This window comes from Python bivittatus, unplaced genomic scaffold, assembly GCF_059951505.1.
Source record: "Python bivittatus isolate LINGU-HERP-01145 unplaced genomic scaffold, Pbiv_v1 ctg000610_np1212, whole genome shotgun sequence".
NCBI lineage: Eukaryota > Metazoa > Chordata > Lepidosauria > Squamata > Pythonidae > Python > Python bivittatus.
This window is the reverse complement of record NW_028277088.1, coordinates 44023653-44038597: the sequence shown is the minus strand read 5'-3', so window position 1 is coordinate 44038597 and position 14945 is coordinate 44023653. Positions and strand designations below refer to the sequence as shown.

The 14945-nt window shown below is 41.3% G+C and overlaps 1 protein-coding gene, 1 long non-coding RNA gene and 1 pseudogene across 3 annotated transcripts in view; 2 read left to right on the top strand and 1 right to left on the bottom strand.

Moving 5' to 3' along the window:
- Nucleotides 1-11683, bottom strand: part of LOC148214611 (uncharacterized) — a 36030-nt gene extending 24347 nt beyond the window's left edge. Inside the window, exon 1 of the long non-coding RNA XR_015797957.1 lies at nucleotides 11545-11683. This is a non-coding gene — a long non-coding RNA (uncharacterized LOC148214611). The remainder of the gene's footprint in view (nucleotides 1-11544) is intronic.
- LOC107326059 (coiled-coil-helix-coiled-coil-helix domain-containing protein 2 pseudogene) lies at nucleotides 4691-5510 on the top strand (annotated as a pseudogene).
- The window catches only part of LIMD1 (LIM domain containing 1), a 41127-nt gene continuing 37168 nt past the window's right edge, over nucleotides 10987-14945 (top strand). The window contains exons 1-2 of one of the 2 annotated variants that reach the window (XM_007424995.4): nucleotides 10987-11821; nucleotides 12329-14111. In XM_007424995.4, coding sequence (XP_007425057.1) covers nucleotides 12689-14111 — 1423 coding nt within the window. In that variant the 5' untranslated portion in view covers nucleotides 10987-11821; nucleotides 12329-12688. Of the gene's footprint in view, nucleotides 11822-12015; nucleotides 12158-12328; nucleotides 14112-14945 lie in introns of those variants that run through there. The other variant, XM_088150913.1, reaches the window with a different exon arrangement.

Genomic DNA, 14945 nt, shown 5'->3' with positions numbered 1-14945 from the left:
TATCAAAATAAAAATAAAAACGATTACAAGAAGTAGAAAAATTAAAATACATAGCAGCTGAGGAAGTATCACAGTCCACAATTGCTAAGACAGCCAGGAGGGGCCTGGCCCGGGCCCAGAAGCAGGTCTTTAGGGCCTTACAAAAGGTCAGCAGCGTCTGGACCATCCTGATCTCTGAAGGGAGAACATTCCATAGGGCAGGGGCAATGGCAAAAAAGACACTGATGCTGTACTTATATATAGGTGACATCACAGCAAAACGTACTGAAGGGAGTGGCTGCATGCCGCAACGTGTGGTGAGTTCTACATGTTACTTGCCTGAATGGGGCTTCTGTACTATAAATGTGAATGTGAGAGAGGCCAGTAATAAACTTAACATTTAATAAACAAGACTGTGCTTGAAGGACCCGCATTATTACTTTATGCTTTTCCTTTCTGTTAGAGTAAAGCCCGAAAAGTATGCCTCCCATTTTCATCTCCATCTCCATTCCTTTCACTCTATTTCCTTCTCCTATCTCTTGTAGGCAAACACAAGAGTCTTGTTTGGCAAGGAAGACAATAAAATGCAGACACTGTTGAAAGAGAATCATGTTAGTGTTAGTCGATGATGGTAAAAAAGTTAGCAGTCTGGTAGCACCTTTTCCTACAAACCAATTCTAAGGCATAAGCTTTTTGTGAGCAGATGGTCACAAAAGTTTATGCCTTTTAATAACATCTGTTATTAGGAAAAGGCGCTACCTGCTCCTTCAGTAAAAAGAAGGATGAGAGTAACCAGGCAGGACGTTTTTCCCATGTAGGATTGTATTTTGCATAATGAGAAGGAAATGTATTTTTTGGCCCATGTTATTCACCCAGATCATGTCCTGAAGAGCAGGAAATAAGTGCCTAAATAAATTACATTTTAAAAGCATTGTTACTGTCACATGTGAAAAAATAATTGTCACAAATATATCCTGCTGCTAGAAAAACAGAAGAGGTTACTTCACTTGAAATATGAAAGCAAAGGCAGGAAAATATTCCAACATTTATATGTCTGGTATAATTTTATATTTGCAGAACCGCTCTTGGGAATGTACACATGGCCATGGAAGTACTGAAAGCTGGCGAAACCCTATAACAGATCTCTAGGTCAAATGTGAAAAAAAAAATGGAATGCTTTCCATGTTGTCTGTGTCTATATTGTTTTACATATCCCTGACCTAATTCTCTGTGAACAGGAAGGATATATGTTTTACATTGTTCACTAAGGCCAAGAGGGGTCAGGGAAAGAAAAAATAAGTTGGCTGTTTCCTTCCCAAGTGAATATTGAGCTCAAATTAGAAAACTCTGAATGATACTACAGATTGGAAAAAATAGAAGACGCAAAGTGGGTAGTGATTAATAAGAAAGCAAACAAAAAGGAACTGATTTTACAGTAAGGCCCCATGTTCCTCTCTCTCTCTCTCTCTCTCTTTTGGTTATGATTTGGTTTCTAGGCAAGATAAATGATATAACATGACTCTTTTACAGAGCTGTGGCAATCTGAAAGCCAATAAAAATATGGTATGACTTATTTAGAACCATTTTAAAGTGCTTTAGTGCTTTGGGTTCCATTTATGGGAGATGCATGAAAGCTTAAGAGGATGGAGCGATGATGCAAAAGACTATGACTTGCATATGGCAAGATTTTCTGAGATATAAGTTTGCATTTTGAAAGGTTGCGATTTTTTTTTTAATGTATTAAGATGCTTTAGGCTTAATACTATACTTTTCATTCTACTTCAAAATAATGGTGGGGCTGCAGAAAAAACCCCAAGAATTGCTCACCTGTTGTAAATATTTGCTCATTTGAAAGAAAAGCATGGTCAGCATGATCCTGTGTAAATTTATAGAGAAGTGTATTCCACTTTCAGTGGGATTTACTCTCTAGATAAAATATTTACACTGCATTGCAGCCTTAGGATCAAATATGTGTTAGATCACTAAAAAAAAAAGAAAAAAGGCATGCTACCACTTCTATTTTGAAGTTCCAGATTTAGACAAGAGTCTCACCAAAAATCCACTACTCTGTTGCTATATGCCCTCAAAGCTGATATTAACATAAAACAGCACCTTTGAGGGTAAATACCATTTGGAGAGAATCACATTTTGCCAACACAAGGACTCAGTTGGGGATGGGAGTGTAGTGCTGGACACTACTTTTGGGACCCAAAGCACTAAACCACTTTAAATAAATAAATGGCTTTAAAAATATCATATTTTTATTGGCTTCCAAGTTGTCACAGCTCGCTATAAGAGTCATGTTACATCATTTATCCTGCCTAGAAGCAACTCCTTTTGCTTCCAATTAAAAGTGGCAATATTACGGATGAGGGGTTTTAGCTGTGATTAATACATGCTTGGCTTTTAATCAAAAATTACCTTTTTCACTGATATTAGTGGAACTGTAAGGTGCTAACCTAAGGCCTTAACAATATGTTATGTCTTCTTTTCCTACAGAAAAACCAATCCAAGAAAAATGCTTTAAATCAAGAATGTGTGGACAGAAAAAGGATTAAATATGTACTTCTGCACTGCACCTCCCTTTTCTTCCCACAAAGAAGCCATTATATTTCCAATACACATAGGATGATTAATTTGGCTGGAGTATACCCAAGATCCTAATTTAATTATAGCTGATAAACACTAGCCAGGATCTTTTGTCATAAGCCCAAGCAATTTTACTCTTGTTTTTTTCAGGATTAGTGGCTTCCATGCTGCAAGGCAAACATATCTCAAGACATAAAAAGTTTAGCTGCTTTTTCTCTCTAGCACTCTCCAAAAAACTAGGACAATTTACCCAAGTTCAAACAATAGCCAGCCAGAATCTACACTTTAATCACCTTCAGTAATGTGTTCTCTCCTAATCTTCCCTTATTATCCCCTCTCCTTCACAATTTCACAAGCTGATTTAAGCAGCAACAAAACTGATCTAAACTCCCTTCCAGGCAGTTGTATAAGGCCTGCAGAAAATAGCTTGCTTTGGTTTTCCTTGTACTTTCCCCATAGCAGCATCCTAGAAATAAAACTAATAGTAATGGCAAAGTCCCCTTCAAATCTCACTTAGTTCTTAGTGACTTCATGGCCATGGCCATTTAGGAGGTTTTAGCAGTGCTACAAAAATGGCTGGCCACAGCCTACTTCCCCGTCTAGCCTACATCTGATATTTCCTGGAAGAATCCTATCCAAGTACTAACCAGGCTGGAACCTGCTTAGCTTCTGAGTCAAAACAAGGTTAGCCAAATGCTGTCGTCTTTTGAGAATTTTATCTTTGAAACACATTGTAAATAGTGGAAGCAGATAATTGTCAAAAATATATATAAATCATAAAAGGTGGAGAAAATGAGTTTTTGAAAAATATTCAGAATCAGGATGGTGAGTATAAGTGAGAAAGTGAACGTGCTAATGGAATATGATGTCAATATAACTACTGCCTCAGATTTGGAAGCTCAGAGACAAATGATGAGGGAGGAAGAAACTCTTGTTTATTTCCAAGACAGAGAACCTAGAAATAGTGCCCGCATTTAGAGGCTGGGTGAGCTTGACAAGACCTTATGTAATGCCCACAAGTTGCACCTCATCTCACTGAGTTGCCATACAAGTTTAATAAAAAAATTCAGCCAAATCATTATTCAGCCAGGTATAACCAGGTTCATCTGCAGGGGTTTGGGAGGGGAGGAGAATGTGTCAAAGAAGATGGAAGTTCTGCCCCTTTTTTACGTGTGTTGCGTATGCTTCGGTTGTAGTCATGGATACCATCACTTCTTGACTCTCCTGTAGATGCTCTTGTACAGAGCCTTCTAAATACTGCAGCTAACAAGTTAACCAAAAGCTATACTGGGCCATCTATCTCAGTTCTCCTTCTAATTAAAAAAAAGACACTTGCTGCCAAAAAAAGTATCTTAACACTCATCTGTTTAAAACATTCTTACCAATTAAAGCCCCAAAGTGGGGGCAAATGGACTTAGATGGGAGAACAAACGTACTGCTGTATGTTGCTCTAACAAAAGTCTTTACGTAATCTGTATTGGTCTGTGGCTTCAAATGATGGCCATTGCAGTTTAAAAGGTGCCATTCTTCTGGGAAGCCGGGTCTGTCTGACTGTTTGGATGGCTAAGAGAAGAGATGCTAAAGGCTGGGCCCAGAGGTCATGGTTCCCATTTTTTCCCTGTCTCTTTCAATGCTCTGTACCAACCCCACTTAAATGAATGGGAATTACTTGGCAATATGATCTCAGAATGGATGGATGAATACTAGAAGCAGCTCTCCTTAGTGGCGTTGGTGTTCCAGGCAGCTTGTCAAATATCAATTTTCCTGTTTTTTCAGAGCCAAGTAAATACTTAGCTATTTTCACTAATCATTCAAAAATTATTTTAATCTCATTCACTGCTTTAATCTGACTTTTTAGAAGTGTGGAAGTAATTAAGCCCACCCTTAGTGCATACTCCCTTTTAGAACTTGTGTTTTAATGGCTATTTGGATTGGTTTTATTTTTATTAATCTTTTTATATTAATTATACTAATTCTTTTAAACTAGCACTGTTTTAAATGAAACAAATATCATAGTTTTTCTCTATTTTTTTTTTAGGGGGGATTGTATAACACATGCTTGATCCAGATTTTGGAGAGCCCTTTGTCAAGGTTGTATCAATGCTTGCTTGTATAATATGGGGAATCACATAGTTCATTAATTTAGAGAGCTCAGCAAACAGGCAGGGGCAGCAACTGGAATCAAAGGGACTTCTATGCTTGGGTGACATCCTGAGGTTCAAGGAGATTCCAGGTGTCTCTCTTGTGAAGTGACGGCTGGAGCAGAGCTGGTGCAACCGTAGCATCCAAGGCCACGATGCCCAGGGGTGGCCAGAGCGTGGGGTCCGCTCGACTGTGGCCAGCAGTCAACAGTTTCTCATGCTCACCCTCCAGCTCATCCTCCTCCTTCCGCCATGGCCATCCCATCCCAGCCTCAGCAGCCCAGCTTGATGGCCCAGATGGCTACCACAGCAGCGGGTGTGGCTGCTGGCTCTGTCATGGGCCACATTGCTGGCAGAGCTCTCACAGGGGTATTCAGTGGTGACAACAGCTCCTCCGAGCCAGTGAAACAGCTAGTAGTCCTGCCCAGGATTCCAGGCAGATGCCAACCCATCAGCAGTCCCAGTATGGACCTTGTCTCTATGAGATGAGGCAGTTTATGGAGTGTGCTACTAACCAGAGCGACCTGATCTTATGTGAGGGCTTTAACGGTGTGACATCCCTCTTGTGGAGAAGTAAGAAAGTTCAATACTGAGCAACAAAAATAATGGAGAACCTGGGTAACATCCTGATGGATTATATTCAAAGTAAGTTCAGTTAAAGCAGTATTTTCTCTTTCGCATCATATCACTATTAAAAAATGAATGTTTAATATTACCATCAATATTCTTTTCAGTTTCAGAGTCCAGCATTTGTTTAAGATGATCACAACCCTCTCCAAAGGTCTGTATAAAGCTATACTAACCACTGGACCAAAATAAGCAATAGTAGCCCTTCTCTGCCTTAAATCAGACAGAATAAAGTAGTCGCATAAAAGCATGAGCACTTTTACATTTTGTATATCTGGTATTTATCAGAGTCTAAAGGATCTATACTATTTTTAGCTGAAATGCAAAAACTTTCACTTCCTTATGTTTTAAGTCCCGTATGGCTTTGTCTAAGCCATTCTTGGTTATGGAGAAAAAACCTAAATTAAAAGTGCATGTATTCTGAGCAATCCTTGTCTAATACAGTTACTGTATTTGCTCTAACAAGGAATTAAGATTTATGTGGGAATATCCAGAATATACCAATTTCAGGTACAGCACTTTCGAGCTACTTTGTTAGCCTATCAAAATGACATATGTTCATCTCTAGATCTTATAATCTGCATTTCCATCTCGTGGAAATTCCCAATGGTCTACATAATCCTCTACTCCTTGAATTTATATCCTCACTGAGGCAGGCTAAATTGAGGGCACTTCCACAGGAAGGCTGCAAACATTCAAAAGCAGTTCTGGACTTCTGTAATCTCATGATATTGGCTTTTGGAAGCTGACCTGATTTATTTCCAGTTTAGCTATGATGTAGCCCAAATTGTAAAAACATCATCATCATCACCCAAATCCCCCTCCCTTTTTTTTCAACTGTGTTGTCAGTTTCCTTTTTGGAGCCAGTTTCTTCTTTTCAAGGAATTCACTGTCTTACCTCTCCTGGCTCCTGAGTTTCAGGGGCCCCAGCAGAAAAAAATTCCCTCCCTTAGAGCCTATTAAGGAGAGGACTTGCTTCACCTCCAACGGTAATTTATTCTTACAGTGTTCTTAGTCTGTCTTTACATTCTGAGGAATGAAGATAACCTGACTGCTTTAGAGATTTTACAGGACTGGAAATTGACAATCTCACTAAATCAATAAACCAAACCATGTAAGCCAAAAATCACAATTTACAAATCACTGTTTACTGTTAACCAAAATCACGATTTACAAACCACAATAAAGATATATAAAGCTGTAATCCCAAATCAGATAAACCATGCTACTACTAGGGCTACTAGTTATGGGTTTAAAAATCCAGACAACCACTAGATGGCAGCAAAGAGATGCACAGATCTCCAACTAGTAATTATGAAGAGTTTGCAATCCAGATATGGTAGGCCTAACATTATGAATTAACTATAGACTGCAAAGTCACACAGGAAACTTCCCAGCTAAACAAGGACTGCTTTCTTCAGCCTTAGTCCAATCTATAAACTATTGCTACATTTCTCCCACACACTAGCAACAGGTAATCTAGGAGTATTCCAAGTTGGGCCATATGTATTATTAGCTGCATTATTTATTTCAAGTAAGAGTAGAAGGCACAGGTTGACATAGGCTCAGTAATCTGTGAAACTACTTGTTTTACTCTAGGCGGTATTCCAGGACCAAGTGCCATTCAGATGCATGGCATGTTCAGTTCTGTAATTCCCAGCCAGCATAGCCAATGTGGATGATGATGGCTAAATATTATAGGAGATGGAGGATACCACGGGATAAAACTGAAAGATTCTTACTGCTGCATGTTCCCGGATGCTCTGTTTTCAACTTAGGTAGCACAACTGCAAAAGCGTCATTTAAATGAGCAAAAGAGATGATCTGAATTGTTTTCAGCATGAATGATTATGACTATGTGCCATCAAGTTGTCTTCGACTCCTAGTGGCCACATAGATAGATTTTCTCCATGATGATATGTCCCTAACCTGGTCTTTCAGGTCGTCCAAAGGTGCATTCATCACCTCTGTAACATAGTCCATCCACCTTGCTGCTGGTTGACCTCTTTTTCCCTTTCCTTCCAGCTTTCCCAGAATTAGAAGCTTTTCCAAGAGCTGGGTCTTTGAATAATATGTCCGAAGTAGGAGCCTAGTTTTCAGCATGAGCCCTAAACAATTTTTGCTTGGATGCCATTGTTCAACGGTTGGGAAAGGGGAAGTTAACATGCATTGATATGCAAATCCTGAATAGAAAACACTCTGTAGCACGTGCACCTTGCAACCAAACTTAAAATACACGTTCCATCTAGTGCAATGGTCTTCCAAACTGTCCATGAGATTGGGCGCTTAAATAATGAAACATTTCATTTTAATGGTGTGACCTGTCATCAAATAATGGTATCCATGCCAAGCAGGTCCTCTAAGAGATGCTATTACACTATTTAGTCCACTCTCTTCTCTCTCTCTTGAAGAGAGAGTTAGTGGACTTGGTAAAAGATTGGAAGGAAGGAGAAAAACGGATGCCACAAAGTAAAAATAAGGGAAGAAGACTGGAGTTTGCTTAGGAATTCTGCTATAAACAAAGCAGTGGCACCTGTGCCTCATTCTCTATAGAAAGCCAGGTATTTTAGTGTCAAAAGCTTGCATATAGTCAAACTCTGAAACTGCTCAATATCTGTACATGCCCTTAAGAACTTCAAGCAAAATGCCACCATGGCCTTTATAAGTAAAATGGGAAACTTCATGGCAACCTTACTGATCCCATGGGAAGATCAAACATCCTTCCTCTCAGACAGTTGCTCTCTGTATTTGATCATGTTTGGCAGACATAAGGGAAAACCTAACTATGGCTGGATAGTGCATTCCAAGTTAGTGAACAGTGATGTCAAGGAGGCATTAAAAGCTGCTTTAAACTTCATGAAATAATAATTTAATAATTACTGAACACTTTTCTTTTTCTTCCTGACATTTTTCCTGCAGGTACAGGGTCTGCTTTTTTTTTTTTTTCAAATCAACCAAATGTTGATCCATTTGGTTGCAACAGGAATTGACCGACCGGCTTGTTGCCAGAGCCTGACATTGTGTGCTGAGAGAGAGTGACTAGCCCAAAGCCACCCAGCCAGCTTTCACGCCTAAAGCAGGACTAGAACTTACAGTCTCTTGGTTTCTAGCCTGATGCCTTAACCACTAGATCAAACTAAAAAATTAGTTAAATGACAGGTTATTGCACATAGGGAAATTATTTTCTCTGTTGTCTCTAAGCCAGGGATTGGCAGACTTTTTTTGTAAAGGGCCAGATCCTGCCCTTCCTCTGCGGGTGCAGCTGGCAGGTCTGCAGGCCATGGAGGCTGCTGATAGGCCACTGCTGCCCAGGATGCCAGGCCCCCCGCCCTGCTCTGGGAGCTCAGCTGAGGCTCAGATCTGGTGACCTGCTTCCCACCCATTGTTAGCTTGGGGTCATAGAAAAACAGGTGGTGGGCCAGATTTGGCCCCTGGGGCCATAGTTTACTGACCTCTGCTTTAAGCAACACTGCAGTTATGCAAATAACTGTTGTAGTTATAGAACTGTGAAGCTGGAAGGGTCCATAAGGATCATCTAGTTGTTTTCTGCAATGTGCAGCACTTCATCCAACTTTGATATCATGCTTCTTCTAATGCTGCCCACAACTACAATAGCCCTTCTAGCTGCTGCCTTGCACTGCTGGCCACAATGACTACACTCAAGTTCTTTTCTGATGGAGTGCTTGTATGAATTTCCCATCTTGTATGTATGTGAGCTCTACATTTTTCCTCCCTAAATGTAATACCTTACATACAAGCAATATCTGCACTTTTTGGAATCCTATCCAGGTAGAAGAACAGGAACTGAAACAGCTGAGGCAGCTATACAATGCGAGCAAAGCACTATAAAAGCTAGAAGGATTGGGGAATGTGTTTCCTGGGCATATCTTTTCTAAGGCTTTTCTCCCTTTAATAGGTGATGATTTTCATAATTGGTTTTCGGTCTGCAAATGTCCTGTGTATAAGAGATGCCGAGAATAGTTCAGAACTGTTTGTAATTTTCATCATAAGTATCCTCTATTAAGAGAGCAAAAAATACAGCCTTAAGTACGGTGGCTATTTTTGCACAACAGATTAGTAAGCCAAAACAAAAGGTCAAGGACAGACCACAATGTGGAAACATTCAGTGCTACCTTTACCCCCCACCAACTCCACCACTATAGTTCATTAATCAGGGAACAAGCCTTATCAGAGGCTCATTTTGTTGTCTGAATCTGGAGTACTTGCCACTTAACTACCCCAATCAACTAACATATATCTAATTTTCCCAAGTTAATTTTCTTGCCATTGGCTTTGGAATTCTGAGGCTACATTCTCAACACACCTGGATGCATTCCAAGTTTAGAAAGGTGAGGACATTAGAGCAAAACTTAACTGAGGCAAAGTGTTCCTTGACAGCACACACTCCCCTGCATTTCACAGGATCTTTTTTCTAATGACATTTGTCTAAATTGTTGGAGTGGTTACCACCATTTCCTACTAAGAATGCCTGGGACTTCTGCCTTTTTTGTTGAGGGGCAGCATTCTGTTTAGCTGGTTTCTTATGCAAAATGCATTTTTTCTTCTCAGTGCAAGCCAATGGATATATTTTACTTTTTTTTATCAGGAAGGGGAACTCTTGCTGAAAATTCACTGCTCCCCCAAAAAATCTTGGTTTGAGTTCTAGGCGGAGATGAAAAATGTTTCCATACAACCTAGCTGATTTTTGGCAAAAGAGGTTGCCTGCCTCATACAAGTCAATTAGTGTATCACTTCTTGGTTTGCATTGGAGGAAATGATAATGATAATAATAATAGGACATCTGCCTATCCCAGGTCCTTGGGAAGGACTCGATAGGATAAAAATGCCAAATTCAGTCTAAACATCTGGCTGACTGCGAACAACAACAAAGTATTAAACTTGTAAAATGATCTCTTGAGAAAATTTTCTGAGAGATGAAGTTTACCCTCCACCCAAGAACTCTAGAATAACAGAATTCTTGGTGGGGGTACTCTTTACTTCCCTCCTGCCAATATTCATACTTGTCTGCCATTATATTGTCATGGAGCAATGGACAGTAGCAGAAATAATTATTAACTTGTTGAACTTCTGTCTACATTATGCCAGTAGTAGAACAGTATGGTTATGTATGCTTAATTTATCCATGGTTTACTTAATCCAATTTTCTGGTTACCACGTTTGTGGGCTGAATTTATAGAGTTTGGTAGGCTACAATGTGGTAGGGTAATTTGTGGTTCACTGCTGGGCAACCCTTTAGTGGTTAAGAGCAGCAGCTAATAAGCAGAGGGCATGGCGATGGCTGTAGAATGGAATGGGACGCATGACACGTGGTTATCGTCAGTGCTGTTTTTTAAAATACAGTTTTAGGCTTACACTAGTTTTAACCGTTCTCACCTCTAAACGACAGGAAGCTGGGCCTTCGGTTTTCCAGTCCTGTTTAGGATGAGCTTTGAAGACCGAAAAGGGAATGGGGGGCGGGTTGCACGGGGTCCTAAGGTTGCAGCTTGCTCACTCCTGCTTTGTTAGGAGGAGTTTTACGGAAGTACTAGGGTCTTTGTAAAGAAGCGCCGGTCAAAACTCAGTAAAGGATCTCTTTCTCGCGAGCTGCCTTCGACGAACGTGGGCCGAGACGCATCCTTCCCGCCTGAGGCCGGACTCTGGCTGCGCGGATCTCGGCCCGCGCAGCTTCGGCATTGCTGGGACTGAACTCTGGCCCGGCGCTGAAGCGCTGGCTCAAGCCGAAAGCTACGAGGCCTGCTCTTCCTGCCTTTACAGACTGACTGGCACGGCAGAGAGAAGAGCAGGACTATCCCCGCCCCCCCTCCGCCGCCCCTCCTGAATCGACACTACCAACGGGCGCTGACACATCTCGCACTCTCAACCACGTTGCAAACTCCTCCTCCGGTAGCCTAGTGGCATTGGAAGAAGAGGAATTGGGGAAAGAAAAGGAAGAGGCGGCGGCGCCCGAAGCGCCTCAACGGCCCACAGCCTTGAGCTGGAACGGGGAAAGCGCGAAGAAATTAAAGCAAAACCGACCGCGGGGCGGGGACGGCGTCTAGCCGCCACGCCACGGCCCTCTTGAGCGAAGCGTGACCTCCCAACACGATCGCAGCCCTCGAAGTGCCACGACGTCGAGAAAACAAGCAAACGATTCATTTCCCACGACCAGCACTGGAGTAAGTCAGTCTGTGGCTGAGCGCGCGCTTACCTGGGAGTCGGTGAGACCAAGCCGGCCTTGTTCTTTCAGAGGAAGCGTCCACGAGTCCGGGCTGCCGAGCTCTTGCGTCGTTCTTTCGCGCGCAACAGAACATCCCGGGTTAGCCCGCGTGGAAGGAGGTCTTTTTCGGCCCCGCGGCGCGGGAACTGCAGAGAGCGGGGCTACAGAAATCCGGACAGGCCGTCCTAAATGGCAGCAAACGGATACAGAAAGCTCTAATTCTGTGGTGCCGACCAATGATCATCCGGATGCTTGCATGCCAGATCGGGTAGGTCTAGCCAAGGTTGCACGCGGGCTGTTTGGCATCGCCCAGTCTCTCTCTCCTGTTTTGCTTCGGAGGCGCATGTTAAAGCAGTGATTGGGTCTAGTCTTGAGGAAGTTAAGAAGGAAATCTGGGGAGGACTCGGGGAGAGAGAAGATAAATAACTCTTTCATGTATAAGGCGGGAGGTGAAAGGCAAGACGTGCGAATAGCAGAGATTTCCTCTAGCTGGGGAGAAGATTGGAACGGGCTTCCTTCCGCCTCTGTAACTAAATTGTTGTTTTTCCGAAGCTTGTCTTTATTTCCTCGGGGTTCGGGGGCTTTTCCAGTGTACCCCATCACGGTATGTTTTCTTTTCAGCCTGTAAATGTTCGAGGTGCCGTAAACAAAACTCACTTAAATAACATTGGCCTGAAGGTTAATATTAAGCTAGGGTGTAATTCCTTTACTCATGACAAGAGTATATCGTTGCTTGGATTCATTGCTAAACTAATCTTTTCTCTTTTAATTTTAGTACTTTCTCTGAAGTACTGCCTAACGCTAGGCAGAATTGAAGAAATGTTTGTGGTAGCTGTAGATTTCTTCACAAACTGAAAGTTCAAAGAACTTGTACCTTATCATTTTTGAGGGATACCCAGCATTTAAAGGCTTCTTTGGGTAATCTAAGAAATACACAGCTCTTTCGAAAAAATACCCTGAAATGTGAAGTTTTTCCTCCCTATTTTTTCTCATAAGAAGTATCAAGGAATTTTAGTAACTATGAAGTTTTGCTGATGGCTGAGTGGAAATCTTGTGTTTAACATAACAGTATTAAAAATATTATTGACTCAATTTTTTTCAATTACTGTTTGGATGAGCAAGTAAACATTTAAAAATGGATAAATATGATGATCTGGGTTTAGAGGCAAGTAAATTTATAGAAGACCTCAATATGTATGAAGCCTCCAAAGATGGTCTCTTTCGAGTAGACAAAGCTGTTGGGAATAACCCAGAATTTGAAGAAACCAGAAGAGTTTTTGCTACAAAAATGGCCAAAATTCACCTTCAGAAACAACGAGAACAAGAGGAGCTGATGAAAGGAGCTTCAGGGGCTTCAAATGGTGGGGTTACTTTTGGTGCTCAGCTTCCAAGTTATTCTATAGCCAGAGACGCCACAGGAACAAATAAATTGCATTCAGGAGAAAATGTTGCTAAGCCTCCTTTGGCTGCATCATCAACAGTGTGTGCAGGTCATCAGCTCGCTTTCCCAAGCCAGCCTCAAGGTCATAGTGATGGAGAGCGAACAAAATTATATCAAGATGACACTGGATATAACAACAATCTACGAGGTCCAGAAGCTCCTGGAGGACTCAGTTGCCACAGACCAGGTCAGATGGACCCGTGTAGTTCTAAGGCAGTTCTTCCTTCCCTATCATGGGATGAGCACAGCAATGGTGATAATCAAACAGGTGTTCAAGGAAGGGGGAAAGATGCTGGTAAGCTTTGCAGCCAGAAATCCAATATGGGCTCCCATTTATGGTCAAACATTAGCCAAGATGAGTCATTGCAGAGAAGCCCTACAAAACCTCACACAGATCTCCATCTATGCCAACAATCCCAGAGCCCTTACAGATCTTTAGAAAGTGGGTACGGAAGTCAGGAAATTGGGAGTGAAGGCTCTGGACTTAGTAAGAGCTGTAACCAAAACCCAGTTTGCCAGAGATCATCATCTTTTTCTCATGCTAGTACCCCCTTGTCTTCAATTGGGGTTGGTGATGAATCACCCATGAGATATTCACAGCCGAGATCTTCCTCATGTTCTGTTACATCAACACATCCTTCTAGGACTCTTTCAAATCAGTCTGTTAATTTTCATCCAAATAGAAGCAGTGGTGACAGTCACTTAAGACATAGTGATAGCACTCAGCCTTCAATTTCTACTCCAGCACCATCAAGTGCAGATTATCAGCAGCACAATATTCATCCATATACTTCAGATCATTTTGTAGTTCATGGTCAAAATCACAGGCTTACTTCTGCTGGATCTGGCCCGAGTCTTGAGCAAAATTCTATCACTGCAGCATCTCATGGACCAATGATTTCTGATGTTCCCAAATCTCCTTTTAAAGAGGGTGTCATCATTCAGCAGCATGACTCTGGTCACCAAGAAATGTCTGGTTCTGCAAAAATTAAATTACCCTGTCAGATGCTCCTTCCACAGCAGGAACAAGGGCCCTCTACTGCTGAATTAAAATTAGAAGCTCTTACTCAGCGCCTGGAGCAGGAGATGGATGCATGTCCCAAGGCTGATTACTTTGGTAAGTATATGTATTTTCTTTATAGCATAATGTTGATCTTTTAAAATAGTGTGTTTAATGATAAACTCTATAGTATTTGCACCTATGGGTATATTTTTTCATGTATTTTATCTTTATCATTAATCATGGGTTTAACTAAGACTTTTAAAATTATACTTTCTAAAAGCTACTATTTTAATGTAATAACTTCAGTAGATAATGATAAGCTAGAGAAAAATGAATTAAAAACATGCTTTTAAGGTAAGTTGATATATCAATTTTAGTCTCAAAGTCCGCAGTCCCACACATAATCTTCCCAAAAATCGTTTTTCAGGAGCAATAAATTTAAAAATAAAGTTGAGAAGTTACGGCCAAAAATTGTTGAGAATTTGGGGAATAGCGTAGATAATAACATTGGCCACAGGCTTAAGTTACATTGAAGTGAATGGGAGAAAGATGAGAGTTGAACTTGACAGTAGGACTGTGCAAAACATTTGAAAAAGTTGCTTTACCAAGCATGTTAGTGCTAGTGAAGTACCTTTCCTCAGACTACTACAGCAGATGCATCCTCTGGAAGACTAATGCAGCTGCTTTGAACACTGCCTCCAGTTGTCTGCATGTGCTTCTACATACTTAAACAGCACTTCCTGCTAAGACAGCGAATGCCTGCACAGACAGCCAGGGACAGCTTTCAGAGCAGCCATGCCAATTTTCTAAAGGAAACTGAGGCTTTAATGCTTCAAGGAGAGGTTATTTGCTCACAGTAACGTGCTTTGCAAAGCACCTGTTTCAAATTCTTTGCAGTTGTACTTGATGGTATGCTATTCTGATTTTAGACTGTTTGTGTTTAGGCAA